This window comes from Prionailurus bengalensis, chromosome D3 (genome assembly GCF_016509475.1).
Source record: "Prionailurus bengalensis isolate Pbe53 chromosome D3, Fcat_Pben_1.1_paternal_pri, whole genome shotgun sequence".
NCBI classification, from domain to species: Eukaryota; Metazoa; Chordata; class Mammalia; order Carnivora; family Felidae; genus Prionailurus; species Prionailurus bengalensis.
The window spans coordinates 26,373,713-26,386,911 of record NC_057356.1 but is presented as its reverse complement, the minus strand read 5'-3'; the positions used below and the strand labels follow the sequence as shown (position 1 = coordinate 26,386,911).

Sequence of the window (13,199 nt, the reverse complement as noted above, 5' to 3'; positions counted from 1 at the left end):
TTGGTGGCGGCTGCAGGGGGTGGGGTCCTGGAAACAGTGGGGACTCGCTGGCTTGCTGTGGCATCTCGATCGATTAATGATGTCTGCCACAGGTCCAGGAGTATAGACAGGCGTGTGTATTTGCCAGGCCTGGCTGGAATCCAGAGCCCGTGCCTCTAACATCATACGTGAGGCCATCCCAAGTGACACCTGCCAGCTTCTCAAGCTTTCTCTCTTCTCTGTCGGCCCCACCTCCAAAAATACCTGCTTCTGTGCCCGCATTCAGTTGACCACCTGTTGTCCCCCGAGATCTCCTTTGGTCACGTTGTTCCCTCTGCTTGTAGGGACTTACTGCATTAAATCGGTCAGTGACGCCTATGCCTCTTCCAAACTCCAACCTCAGTGTTGTCTCGCCTTCTAGGACAACCTCTATGACAATTTTGAGGGGGATTCATTGACGCCTTCCTGCCTCTGCCCAGACCCCGCCACTTAGCCTGCGTCACACTAAGTTTTATGTCTCTTTCCACGGCTAACCTCGAGAGGCCCTCCAAAGTCAAGTTCTGGGGTTCCTCGGCTTTGCGCCCTCTGGGCCCCGTACACAGCAGACCCTCAAAAACTCTACCCAGGGAACCCACGGGTGAATGAGAATCACAGTGCATTCCAGAGACAGATAGGAAAGACTTACTTTCCCCGCAGTCTGACTCTGGGCGTCAACACTCCACAGCCTAATTGTGGGTAATTTACTGTGGTTACAAAGCGACCGCATTGTTCCCCCCACCGCCCCCGAGTCTAAGCTTTTCATTCTCGCCACCCTGACGGCCTCTTCCTCTCTCCCTTTGCTCGCAGCCCGAAGACAAGCAGAAGGCGGCAGCTGCCTTTGCCCATCTCCAGAGCGCCATGGAGACACTGGGCATCTCGGAGGGCGAGCAGCGAGCCATTTGGCGGGTGCTGGCAGCCATCTACCACCTCGGCGTAGCGGGAGCCTGCAAAGGTGAGTCCTTCCTGCCGAGCTCACCTGCACCGCCAGCTGTCTGCCTTGGCAGGTGCCTGACGAGCCCCTTCTCTCCATGAGGCGGGACAGGATCAATCTGTCATCCTCTGTGTCTCCGGGACCGGTGTCTGGGAGGCCGCCGGACCAGGCGCCGTGAGATGGAAACAGGTCTGGGTTTTTCAAGCAAACCTCGTAGACCGGCGGCGGTGCCCCCCGGAGCTCTCCGTGATGATGGAGATGTTCTCCATCCGTGCGGTCCAGACCCAGCCCCTCGCTGAGGGTGGCCGTTGAGGACTTGACATGCAGCTAGTGCACCTGAGGAATTAAAGTTTTAATTGCATTACATTTTAATTAACATAAATTTAAATAGCTATATGTGACGAGCAGCCAGTGTCCTGAGCGCAGAAGGTCTCGGACATTTGAGAGAGAGTTGGGTCCAAGCAATAAAGGTGCTGTGTTTTGATCTCGACATCTTGGAGATGCTCCCCACCATATGTGGTGAAGCTCACCCAGCCATCCTTGTCCTCCTGAGTCTGTCCCTGCTCTTAATGGTCTTTACTGATCATCCTTACTTCACCTTGTTTCCCCAAGGTGGTTCTGGTCTTCTCTCTGGCCCTTGCCCCTCCCTAGCCAATCTTTATTCACCTTGCCCTGTAGATGATCTCTGTGACAGCATTTCTGTCTGTGTTTCTCTATTCCTACTGTTTGCCAGTCTTTTTCTTTTCTTTTTCTTTTTTTTTAAATTGTTGCTAGGACTATTGCAGTAGTCTCATTGCTAATGACTACCTTCCTCCCTCTGTCCATCCTCATTGTGACCTTTGGGGTCTTTTCTAAAAAAACCACAAGCCTATTGTGTGCCATTCCCCTGCTTAGAATCCTCCCAAGTTTCTCCCTTGCCTGCTAAATCAAGTAAACTTTGTTGACTTGGCATTCAAGGCTCCTCCCTTCTCTAACCAATTTCTTTGATTTCTTTTGACATTGTAAAAGGTCCTGGGGAGAGTAGGGATCAAGATCAGTGTGGTTCCTGCCTTCTTGAGGATTATGGTGTCTTGTATTGTGATTGTGTCCTTGTCTAGCTCTTTCTAGTAGGGAGTGACTTCCTTGGGGCCCAGGACATAGAGCTGGGATTTACTTGTTGAATGAATACATGTGAATTGAAGGCTGTCCTCTGAGGGCTATGTACTGACTCTGGATGACATTCTGGGTCATTTGTCTGTGGGCAGCAGACTTCTGGAATATTCTGGCATGTCATTCCTGCCATCCCCACACTCCTGGGCCTTGGGGCTCATTCTGTTGATTCTCATACACGTGAGCTGCATATATTTGGCCCACTGATTTGATTTTGGAAGTTTCTAGGAGTTATGCTGAGTCAGAAATAAGTAAGGTGGGGACTCCACAGTTAGTCCAAACCAAGGACAGACATGGTGAAAAATCAAATGCCACTCGCCTTTCCGAAACTCAGTCGTGGGCCATGCTTGACCCCTTGGCCATTGGGGCACCACCATCCTTTTGTCCACGGGACTGTAATGTGTCCCAGCCTCCTCGCCACTGAGACCAGCCTGAGTCACGCACACCATGGTGTGAGAACGTGGCCCCATCTCTGACCTGGGCTGCATTTCTTTTCCTGCAAAGCTCTAATCATCTGGTAAAATCCCCACCTCTGCATCTGACTCTGTCATCCCGAGGGTCAGCAAAGCATAGCTTGTGGGCTAAATCCCGTCGGCTGTGTTTCTGGATAACAGCAGGCTAAAAATGGTTTTTGTACTTCAATTAGATGAAGATCTATCTATCTATGTGTAATATTTTGGGATGTATGAACATTTATTTTTTTAATGTTTACTATTTATTTTGAGAGAGAGAGAGAGCAAGCAGGGGAGGGGACAGAGAGAGAGGGAGTCAGAGAATCGGAAGCAGGCTTCACACAGTCAGTGCAGAGCCCGATGTGGGGCTTGAACTCACGAACTGTGAGGTCATGACCTGCGCTGAAGCCAAGAGTCGGCTGTTTAACCGACTGAGCCACCCAGGGGCCCCAGGATGTGTGCGAATTGTATGGCGTTGAAATGATGGCATCCGTAATTAAAGTTTTATTGGAACATGGTCGTGCCCCTTCATTCACATGCCCGTGGCTGCATTCCTGCCACAGTGGCAGAGTTGAGTAGTTGAGGCAAAGATTGTGTGGCCTGCAAAGCTCCAACTAATTGTTATACAGCCCTTTACAGAAAAAGCTGGCCCCTCGTCACGGAACGTCATAGCAAGGGGGGATCTTCGTGCCTCTGCAGGGCCTGTTTATGCTGTGAGAAAACTCCTCGGTCCTCTTTAGACCCAAGCCAAGCCAGAGAGAGGATGTTAGGAATCTGGCTCTGCCCTCAAACGGACGTGTGACCTTGAACAAGTTCCCCTGTCTCTCTCTGGTCACCGTTTTGTCAGATGTGAAATTCTGCGGTCGGGCCAGATTACAGGTTCTTAATCTTGGGAGCTTGTTTCCTGACAGTTCTGGAGGCTAGAAGCTCAGGTTCAAGGTCAAGGTGCCTGGCAGGGTTGGTTTCTCCTGAGGCCTCTCTCCTGCGCTAGGAGAGGGCTGCCTTCCTGCCACGTCCTCACATGGCCTGCCCTCCATTCATGGGTCTGTCTGTGTCCTGACCTCCTCTTCTTGTAGGACACCAATCACACTGGATCAGGGCCCACCCAGATGACCTCATGTTACCTTAATTATCTCGTTAAAGCCTCAGTCAACAAATACAGTCACAATTTAAAGTACTGGGCATTAGTACTTTAACATACGAATTTGGGGAGGACGTAATTCAGCCCACAATACATGCCAGTCCCTGAGATGAGCCAACGTCTACCCTGTGCCCGGGCCTGGCAGGGGGAGGGATGCGGGGGGCTGTGAGACTACTGTCCCATCTTGAGAATTTATCATCTTATTAGGAGACACGAGACTTCCAAACTGGGACCAGCTTTGTGAACAGGTTGGGCTGAGGGAAGGATTGCAGAGGTCAGACCAGGAAAGCCCTGAAGGTTCAGAGTCGGGGCGCCTGTGGTTGGGGAAGAGCCAAAGGAAGCAAGCCTATTGTACAGAACGGAAAACCGAGGCTCTTGGTGCAATTAACCAGGATCGAGAACCAGACTTGTCTGAGCTTTGGTGGTCTCCTCTTTGATGGGCAGAACATGGGGTTGATGCGTGGATTAAACGGAATTTGGAAGAGGAAGCTGAACGGGGCTGGGTTCCACAAAGCAGACGCTGAGACAAAGATTTGGGTGCACGTGGCTCTTCTGGGAGGGGATCGCCCGTAGGGGAAGGAGACAGGGAAGGGAAGATGGGTGACAGTGATACTACGTACTTTAACGAGCACGTCACCTGTGGGCAACTGGAACCAGTTTCACTGGGAACCTCTGGGCGACTCTGAGGACCATGGCTCCCAGTGGTATTGCCTGGAGACAAAGGAGCTGGAATATTTACCCACTACCTCCTGCTTCTCCGTGGTTGGAGGTTGCATGAACACCTGCCCTTCCAGACTGTGCTGGGCTTGAGCGAAGCATGTGCCTGCAGCCAGCGACAGCAGAGAGGCACAGTCAGGTGCCGCAGTGACAGACCAGGGACACGTATGGGATAGGAGGTATGGGATGGCCGGGGCAAGGGCTGGTGCACAGGTCCTCGGTAGCAGCCAGCTCGAGGCAATCCTTCAGTAAAAGGCAAGTCTAGGATTTTGTTGTTGATCCCAGCCTAGGTGACCCTCCCAAGGTGGCCCAGCCGGTTGCCTCTTGGCTGCACTTAGCTGACACAGGATCGCTCCCACCAAGGCACTCTATAAGCCCTGCAGACAGGTGGGACCTGCCTCCTGATTTCCACAGTCAACGTCAGCCCTCTCTGCCTCCAGTGTGACAAAACAGAGGCTGACAGAGCCCTCTGATCTGTTGACCTGTCACCAGAGGAGTTTGGTGGTGGAATTTCTCTTCTGGGGGCATGTGGGATCCCCCCTCTGATGTGGGCCCCGGGGACCTGACCCACACCTGTCGCTGCCTGTAATGATAAAAGGAAAAGTCACATTTATAAATATTTTATTAATACATGATTATGCCAATAATTTCTCCCAGCCTTCCTCCCCCCCTCCCTCCCCACCCACACCTTATAAATTATTTTAAGAGGAGCTGCCGTCAGTCAGCCCGGGAGGCCCTGCCCGATGATTTACTTACTATATATGCTGCTTTAGAAGATTTCATAATAGGTTGCTCTAAAATCAGCTATTAAGAATTTCAAAGTCATATATAAATGTCTTTGCTTTGTGTCATAACAGATCATTTTGAAATATATTAAGAATCATTTCCATTAATCAGGATTTTTTTTATTAAAATGATGATCTCCTCCCAGCGCGCCTGGCTTCCGTAATTTATTTTGAGGGTCCTGATCTTTTTTTTTTCTTTTTAGTTTTTTTTATGTTGTATTTATTTTTTAGAGAGAGAGAGAGAGGGAGAGCGAGCACAGGAGGGACAGAGAGAGAGAGGGAGACACAGAATCCGAAGACAGGCTCCAGACTCTGAGCTAGCTGTCAGCACAGAGCTTGACACGGGGCTCGACCCCACAAACCGTGAAATCATGACCTGAGCCGAAGTCGGACGCTTAACCGACTGAGCCACCCAGGCGCCCCTGCCCTGATCGTATTTTAAAGACCAAGATCAGTCCCTAAAGGAACATTTTGGGCCTTATAACCGGACTAAGGGTGTCTAAACCTTTACGATGATAACAACCACCACCAAGGGATTGGCTTCGGGTTTGACAGTTTCAAAAGCAACTTGTGCTGCGGTCACGCCTCTTGATCTGATTCGATTCAGGCGGTCATCTGGTGAGGACTCAAGAGTCGGCCTGCTGGGTGCGAGCTTTGGCTCCTCTATAAAATGGAGCGGCTAATGGCACCCATCTTGCAGACTCATTGTGAGGATCCACTGAGTCAGTGCCCAAGAGTGTGGAGCACAGGACTTCGCTCATAAAGTGTCGGTTCAGAAGTATTTGCTTTCGTTCATCACCATCTGATAGATGAAAAAACAGAGACTTAGATTAAGTACATGATGTACCCGATGTCACACAGCTAGTATGTTCCAGAGTGAGATTTGGAAGCTCAGTTGGTCTCCCTACAAATACCCCTCCGCTGTCCTTCCTTGGCAACAGGCTGTTGCCATCTCCTAATGGGGAATCGGCTTGTTTTTCTGGGCCCTGGGCTGAGTGGTTGTGGATACAGTGATGTCATTGCAGTCTTAGGCCAGCCTGGGAGGAGTGAGGTCTATTACGATGCCCATTTTATAGATACGGAAACTGAGGCTCGCCGGAGAACTTCATCCATCTCCCTCATGGCGCATAACTAAAGTCAGAGGTGGGATTTGGACCCAGGGCCTCCCAAGCTCCGAGCCCAAACTTGGGGGCCACACGTCCCGCCTCTCTTGCCCCGCGAGCTCCCACTTCTGTCCTCACAGGCTCCCGGAGGGCTGACAAAGTCACTTTCTCGTCAGTGCACTTTCCAATACCAAATGCGTGGGTTTTCCTGACACCAACCAGTTTTCTGATTCTCCAGGCACCAATGGGGGGTCCAATTCAGTTCAGCTCAATTCAGACACTGGAGTTCAAACAGACCCCACGGGTTAAGGGCTCGGTCCCACAAGACTGTCCGACCTCAGATACCAGCCATCCATTTGGGCCACCTGTACTTCTGACCGACCGGTTGCAAAGTTGGTAATTTTCCAGAAAAGCTCACGGGACCCAGAAAGGCACTTTAGTTACTATTATCCCAGGGGCGCCTGGGTGGCTCAGTCGGTTAAGTGTTTGACTTCAGCTCAGGTCATGATGTCTGTGTTCCCGGAATTTGAGCCTCACATCAGGCTCTGTGCTGACAGCTCGGATTCTGTGTCTCCCTCTCTCTCTGCCTCGCCCCTGCTCATGCTATGTGTGTGTGTGTGTGTGTGTGTGTGTGTCAAGACAATAAGCATTAAAAAAATAAGAATAAAGGATACAGCTCAGGAACAGCCAAATGGAAGAGACGTGTAGTGCAAGGCATGGGGAAGGGACTTCCCTGCCCTCTCTGGTCCGACCGTCCCAGCACCTTGATGTGTTTACTGACCCGGAAGCTCTCCGTGTTCTGTAGTTTAGGGCTTTTAAGGCAGCGGGTGATTAATCAACCTCCAGCCCCTCTCCCCTCCCCGGAGGTCAGGGGGTGAGGCTGAAAGTTCTAAGCTTCTAATCATGCCTTGGTCTTTCTGGCCATCAGCCCCTGTCCTGAAGCTATAGAGCACCACCCCCCCCCCCGCCCCCCGCAGGAAGCCGGTCATTCATTAGTGAACAAAAGACCCTCCTCACTTCAGAGATGCCAAGGGTTTTGGGAGTTGTGGACCAGGGACCGGGGACAAAGACCAAATGTGTGCTTATCACAGGTGCCAAGCTTTGAGCAGGAAGCCCACTGGGCGCATGTGGGTGGTTCCAGGTGGATGGCACCCCAGGTTCTCAGCTCACTATGGGGTCCCAGTGTGCTCATGGCCCCTGCTTCGTTTGAGCCTTCTGCGCCTACATCATACACGGCCGCAGCATAACTCCTTGGGGCTGCTCTGAGCCGCCTCCTTTGGGGGGCTCATATCCTATGCAGGTCCCCGCTGACCCCTGAGTTCCTGCAGGGAAGCATGCCTCCTCCCCACACCCTTCTCAATCCCATTGGCCCCTGTGACATGGTGGCCTTTATCCCAGGAAGCTGGCTGCCTGTGGGGAGGAGGGGGGCGGGCTGCCCTGTCATGAGCTCTGCCTGCCCCCCCTCCCCCCGTCAGTCGCAAAGTCAGAGGCATGCCAGGACGTGGAGGGGAAAGGACATGGAAGTTTTGCAGTCAGCCGGTTCAGATTTCAGCCTGGCCTTTTATCAGCGGGCTGTGACCTTGGCCAAGTTATGGAAGCTGCCTGAGCCTCAGGTGGGAGAGGAGGGGTGGAGGGGGGACAAAGGATGTCTTAGAGCTATCTGGAGACTCCCCCAAGGTTGCAATGCTAATAACGCTCTGACTCTGGGCCACTTCCCATGCACAGGCAAGGTGACTCCTGGCTCGGTTGGTTCATTAGATAGTGACTTGTTCTGGGGCGCGTGGGTGGCTCAGTCAGTTAAGCCTCCGACTTCGGCTCAGGTCATGATCTCGCGGTTCGTGGTTTCAGCCCCAAGTTGGGCTCTGTGCTGACAGCTCAGAGCCTGGAGCCTGCTTTGGATTCTGTGTCTCCCTCTCTCTCTCTGCCCCTCCCCCGTTCACTCTCTGTCTCTCTCTCTGTCTCAAAAAATGAATAAACGTTTAAAAAAAATTTTTTTTAAAGTGACTTGTTTGAAGAGGTCAGCCATAACTGGCTGTTGGGTCTTAGGGAATGTGTTCTAATGGTGGCAGGAGGGTCCAGAACTTTCCCTCCTTTGCACCATGGTTCCACCTCCCTTCTGTCTCTCAGACTTGCTGTCCCAGACTGGTCCCTTGGGAAGCCGGGGGGAGGACGCTCTGGAGGCTGGCTCCACTTGGCAGGCAGAAAACCCTGGGTGATTTGACATCGAGGTTGGTTTGCTGTTGACCAAGGCTCGTGGCCCGGGCCATCCCTCAGGAGCCATCAGGGAACCATTCATCCAACCTTGTGGTTCTTTCCTTTGGCAAAGGTGGCCCCTGGAACAATTAGCTGGTGGCTGTGTGTATGTTTTTTTCCCTTTTATTTATTTATTTATTTATTTTGATGTTTGTTTAATTTTGAGAAAGAGGTACAGAGAGACAGAGCATGAGGAGGGGAGGGGCAGAGAGAGAGAGAGGGAGACACAGAATCCGAAGCAGGCTCCAGGCTCCGAGCTGTCAGCACAGAGCCTGACGCGGGGCTCGAACTCATGAACTGCAAGACCGTGACCTGAGCTGAAGTCGGACGCTTAACCGACTGAGCCACCTAGGCGCCCTCCTGTGTGTTTCAAAGGCAGCAAATGGATGCTCTCTGGAACTCACTTGATAAGGCGAGAGAGGGGGAGAAGGAAATAGCAGGGGCTCTGGTATTTGAACCCAGGCTCCCCCCCGCCCCCTCCTGACTGTGTGATTTAACTTGTGGACAGTGATTTCCCCTCTCTGGACTCAGCTTCGGTGTCTGTGAAATGGCCATAAATCTGCCTACCTTCTCCGAGCATTTGATAGTCAGAGAGACTGGATGCGTGACACCTGGCACATAGGAGGTATTCAGCAAGCCGTGACTTCCTGCTCTGTGCAAAGTACTTTTGTTGCGGGTGGTTTCTGTTGGTGTTAAAGCCCGCCCATGAGGGGGGCTGGGTGGTAGGTTGAAAGCCCGTTGGGTAGGTGGGTGAAGAACCCAGGCCTCTAAATGGAGACGCTCCTCTCCGAAGGGCGCACTGTGAGACTTCTGTACTAACGAATGGCCGGTTCCGAACCGGAATCCAGCTCTGGACTCACAGTCCAGTGCTCTGTCCACAGCTTAGCAGAAGGTCCCCAGGGCCAAGGACAGTGCAGGGCAGTACTGAGAGCAGCCAGGAGTGACACAGACCTGGGCTCACGTCGACGCGAGGACTCGAACAACTTGCCAGCTTTGGGACTGGTCAGGTGACCGTGCTGTGTAACACGCCAGCCCCAACCCCCCCGTGCCTTGCACGACAGTCGTTTCATTATCTCCTGGAAGGGCTCCCTTCCCTGTCCCCTTGGAAGGGCTCAGCTGGCGGTTCGGGTTGGAGGCTTGGAAGCAGGTGGAGGAGGCTGGGGCTGGCTGGGCATCTTTCTGTCCCGCGCGGTCTGTGGCCTCCCCGTGTGAGCTCCTTTGGGTGGCTTCTCGGCGTGGCGGCTTCAAGTGCAACCTGCAAGCTGTGTCCCCTTTTCTGAGCTGGCTTCGGATATCACGCAGCGTCCCTCCTGCCATCTTCTACTGGTGATGAGCCTTTGACAGCTTCGAGGCCCAGGGGAACCAGACTCCATCCCCAGAGGGGGCAGCAAGAAGGTTCTAGAACACGGGGGCTGAGAGATAACTGGGTTGGCCATGTGTAGCCACAGTGGCTTTGAGCAAGTCACTTAAGCTTTCTGAGGCTTAGTGTTCTGGCCTGTACAATGGGACTGAGAAGGGCAGTGACTTCACATGTCCACCGTACGGATGAACCAAGAAGCCGTATGTCAGGGGCCGAGCACAGAGCCAGGCACATGGTAAGTTCTGGCGTTTGGAAGGTACGATGGCATAAAGCTTGTCAAATTCCATAGCCAAGGCTTCCCTGCTCCCTGCTGACGTGGCAAGAAGACACTTCTGCTCCCTGCTTTTATTACCAGGGCTTTCCCTGTTCCCCGCCACTGTCCTGTGATGTCCCCTAAGGACCCCCTTCCCACAGGAGAGTAAATGAAGGATGAACTCAATGCCCTCTTTGCGGCGAGAAACCATTTCTGTGTCTTGGGTCCCCCTGTCTGTGGGACAGTAGGACCAGACGCAACGGTCTGCCCGGGAATGATCTCCATGCACAAAACCCTCTCAGAGTCCCCTGTTCTCCACCTCAGCCCAGGACCGGGGGACCCCTTCACCTGCGCTCTCGCTTTGAATCCTCCCAGCACCCATAACAGATAGGGAAGGAATTCCCATTTTGCAGTCGAGGAATGCAGAGGCTCAGAGAGGCTATGTGACCTTGCCAAAGTCACACAGCATCACGTGGTGGATCCAAGATTAGAGTCATTGCCTGCCTGCCTCCCGGATCCCTGCCCTTCGCTATTTTCTCTGCCACCCAGCTGGCCTAATCCTCGTGTGCATTCTGGGCGCCCGGATGGTCGTCTCTCCCCTAAGAGCTTCTCCGCTCCGTCTAATCTCCATCCGTGGCTGTGTCCAATCTCCAATCCCTATTCCCCCATCTGGAAGGTTATGCCGTTAAGCAGAATTAAGGTTGGAGAGCTCACGAAAGGCATGGGTTCTGGGACCAGGCTGATCCGCGTTCGATCCCTGTTCTCCTGCGTGATCTTGGGGACTCCTTTGACCTCTTGAGACTCGGTGTCCTCATCTGTAAAATGGAAATAACAATAGTGCCTGCCTCCTAGGGTTCTCGTGAGGCTCACGTCATTTAATCTGAGTATGAGAAACTTTGTCATTGTGGTTATTTTATCGCTGTATTATTATTAACGGGAAGTCTGTCCACCTCCAGGGAGCATTCCCCTGCAAAGGTGGAGTTCCCGAGGCTGATGCGGGCTGGTCTTTCAGCCTCTCCGACCCCTGTGGTCCTGTCGCTACAAGAGAAAGCCCGAGACTGTCAGTCTGCCTGCTCTCTCTCGTTATTTCAGAGTGATGACAATAATGTCCGGAATCCAAAATAGCCACAGGACGAGTGATGCCTGTCTGGATGGCCGCATTGCTTCGTTTTCCTTTTTCTCTGAAGGCCAATGGGAGGGTTAATTTACTATTCTTTCACTAAATTTGCCAGTCTACTTGCTGCTGACCCCATGGCCTAATAGATGACACTACCAGGCCCATATATAACCCAAGGGGGGGGGGTCTCATAATGGGGTGATGAAGGGAGGTTGCCAATCAGCTGCTAACTCCCCAGACGCTATAATAAAGATGTCAGTCCCTGAATGGATGAGGTCGTAACTTGGGGCGCCCGGGGGTGGGGGGGCGGGGCCTGCGGGAAGGAGAGAGGCCCAGCACCCCCACCCCCACCCCCCACAGCCCCGCCTTCTCCTGCGACGCCCTGACTTCCAGTGGCCAGATCCAAGGACAGGAGGAGGTGACCAGACGTGCCCCCGGCCAGGGCGAGACCCTGCGCGCAGAAGGCCGGTGACCCCACCAGCACAAAGCACCTTGTGAAGTGCTTTACTCTTTCTGTTTGAAAACCACTCTGCACACGTAATACCGTAGAGTCGTCTTCCTGTCGAAAGCGGAAACCATACAGAAGACGGTGGAGTAACAAAGGGTCCCTCCCTGCCCCGTCAGACCCCTCGGCCCTCCAAGGGGATCGTTGTTAAGGGTGTAAAGGAGCAGTGATTGCAAGCGATGAGCCCACGCGGACACGTTGCGATCAACTAAAGTCCGCCGTCTCCATTCAGGCTCACCCTTGGAGTTGTCCATCCCGTGGGTTTTGACAAATGCGCACTGTCACATTCCACTGTGACCGTGTCATACAGGATAGGTCACTGCCCTACAGCCTGGGTTTTTGTTTTTGCTTTTTTTTTCCTCTCTTAAACTTTTCGGTTTGAAGTCATTGTAGACTCATAGGAGGTCGGAGCACCTATGCAGCCCCATGAACCCTCTCCAAGCGCGGCTGGTCCGCAGCAGCGGTGACTGACGTGGGTGTATTACTGCCACCTAAACCACCGGCCGTAGGGTCAGGCCCTTACACACTGCGCATTTAGCAGCATCTCTGCGTGTAACAAATATACAGGCGGGCGGTTTGCTTGGATGTTGTTTGAATATCACCTCAACTCTGTCTGCGCCTGTAAGGAGCCGGCCCGTGTCCTTGACCTCTTTTTTTATTTTAATTTTTTTAATGTTTATTTATTTTTGAGAGAGAGAGAGACAGAGCGTGAGCAGGGGAGGGGCAGAGAGCGAGGGAGACACAGAATCTGAAACAGGCTCCAGGCTCCGAGCTGTCAGCACAGAGCCCGACGCGGGGCTCGAACTCACGGACTGAGAGATCATGACCTGAGCCGAAGTCGGCCGCTCGACCGACTGAACCACCCAGTGACCCTGTCCTTGACCTCTTTGCACGCTGAGTCATAGGGGTGACCCTAATCTTCTCTGTTGACCGCAGGGACCTGCCCATTATGGGGGGAGGGGAGGGGCTCTGTATCTGTAGCCGCGTTCCTGCAGGCCATTCGGGTTGTTTTCGGGTTTTGGGGGGCCTAGACAACACCGCCCTGAACACCCGTGTAGGAATGAGCATTTTGGAGGCATGGTTTCCTGAACACAGATCTGCTGGGTCAAAGAGTGTGTTCTAGGCCTGACGTCTCGATGCACCCGGCCTGGTTCGCATCCCTGGGGTGTTACATGGGTTGGCTCACTGAACCCTCACTAGACTGTGGGGCAGGTACTGATGTTGTTTCCACTTGGAGGTGGGAAGCCTAGGCTCTGAGGGGTGAAGTCACGAGAGCTCAGGGTCACACAGCTCTAAGTGGCACAGAGCTGGACCTCCTGTCTGCTGGGCACTCTGTTCGTCGGGGGCAGAGGGAGGCCTGGAGTTTCAGAATGGATCCACTGTCCCCACTTTGGGGACGCCCCCTCTGCCCGCCA

The 13,199-nt window shown here is 53.1% G+C and overlaps 1 protein-coding gene across 2 annotated transcripts in view; it reads left to right on the top strand.

The window, feature by feature from the left end:
* MYO18B (myosin XVIIIB) overlaps window positions 1-13,199 on the top strand; it is a 258,283-nt gene that overhangs the window by 42,962 nt on the left and 202,122 nt on the right. For both annotated transcript variants that reach the window (XM_043558069.1, XM_043558070.1), the window contains exon 12: window positions 826-970. In XM_043558069.1, coding sequence (XP_043414004.1) covers window positions 826-970 — 145 coding nt within the window. The remainder of the gene's footprint in view (window positions 1-825; window positions 971-13,199) is intronic.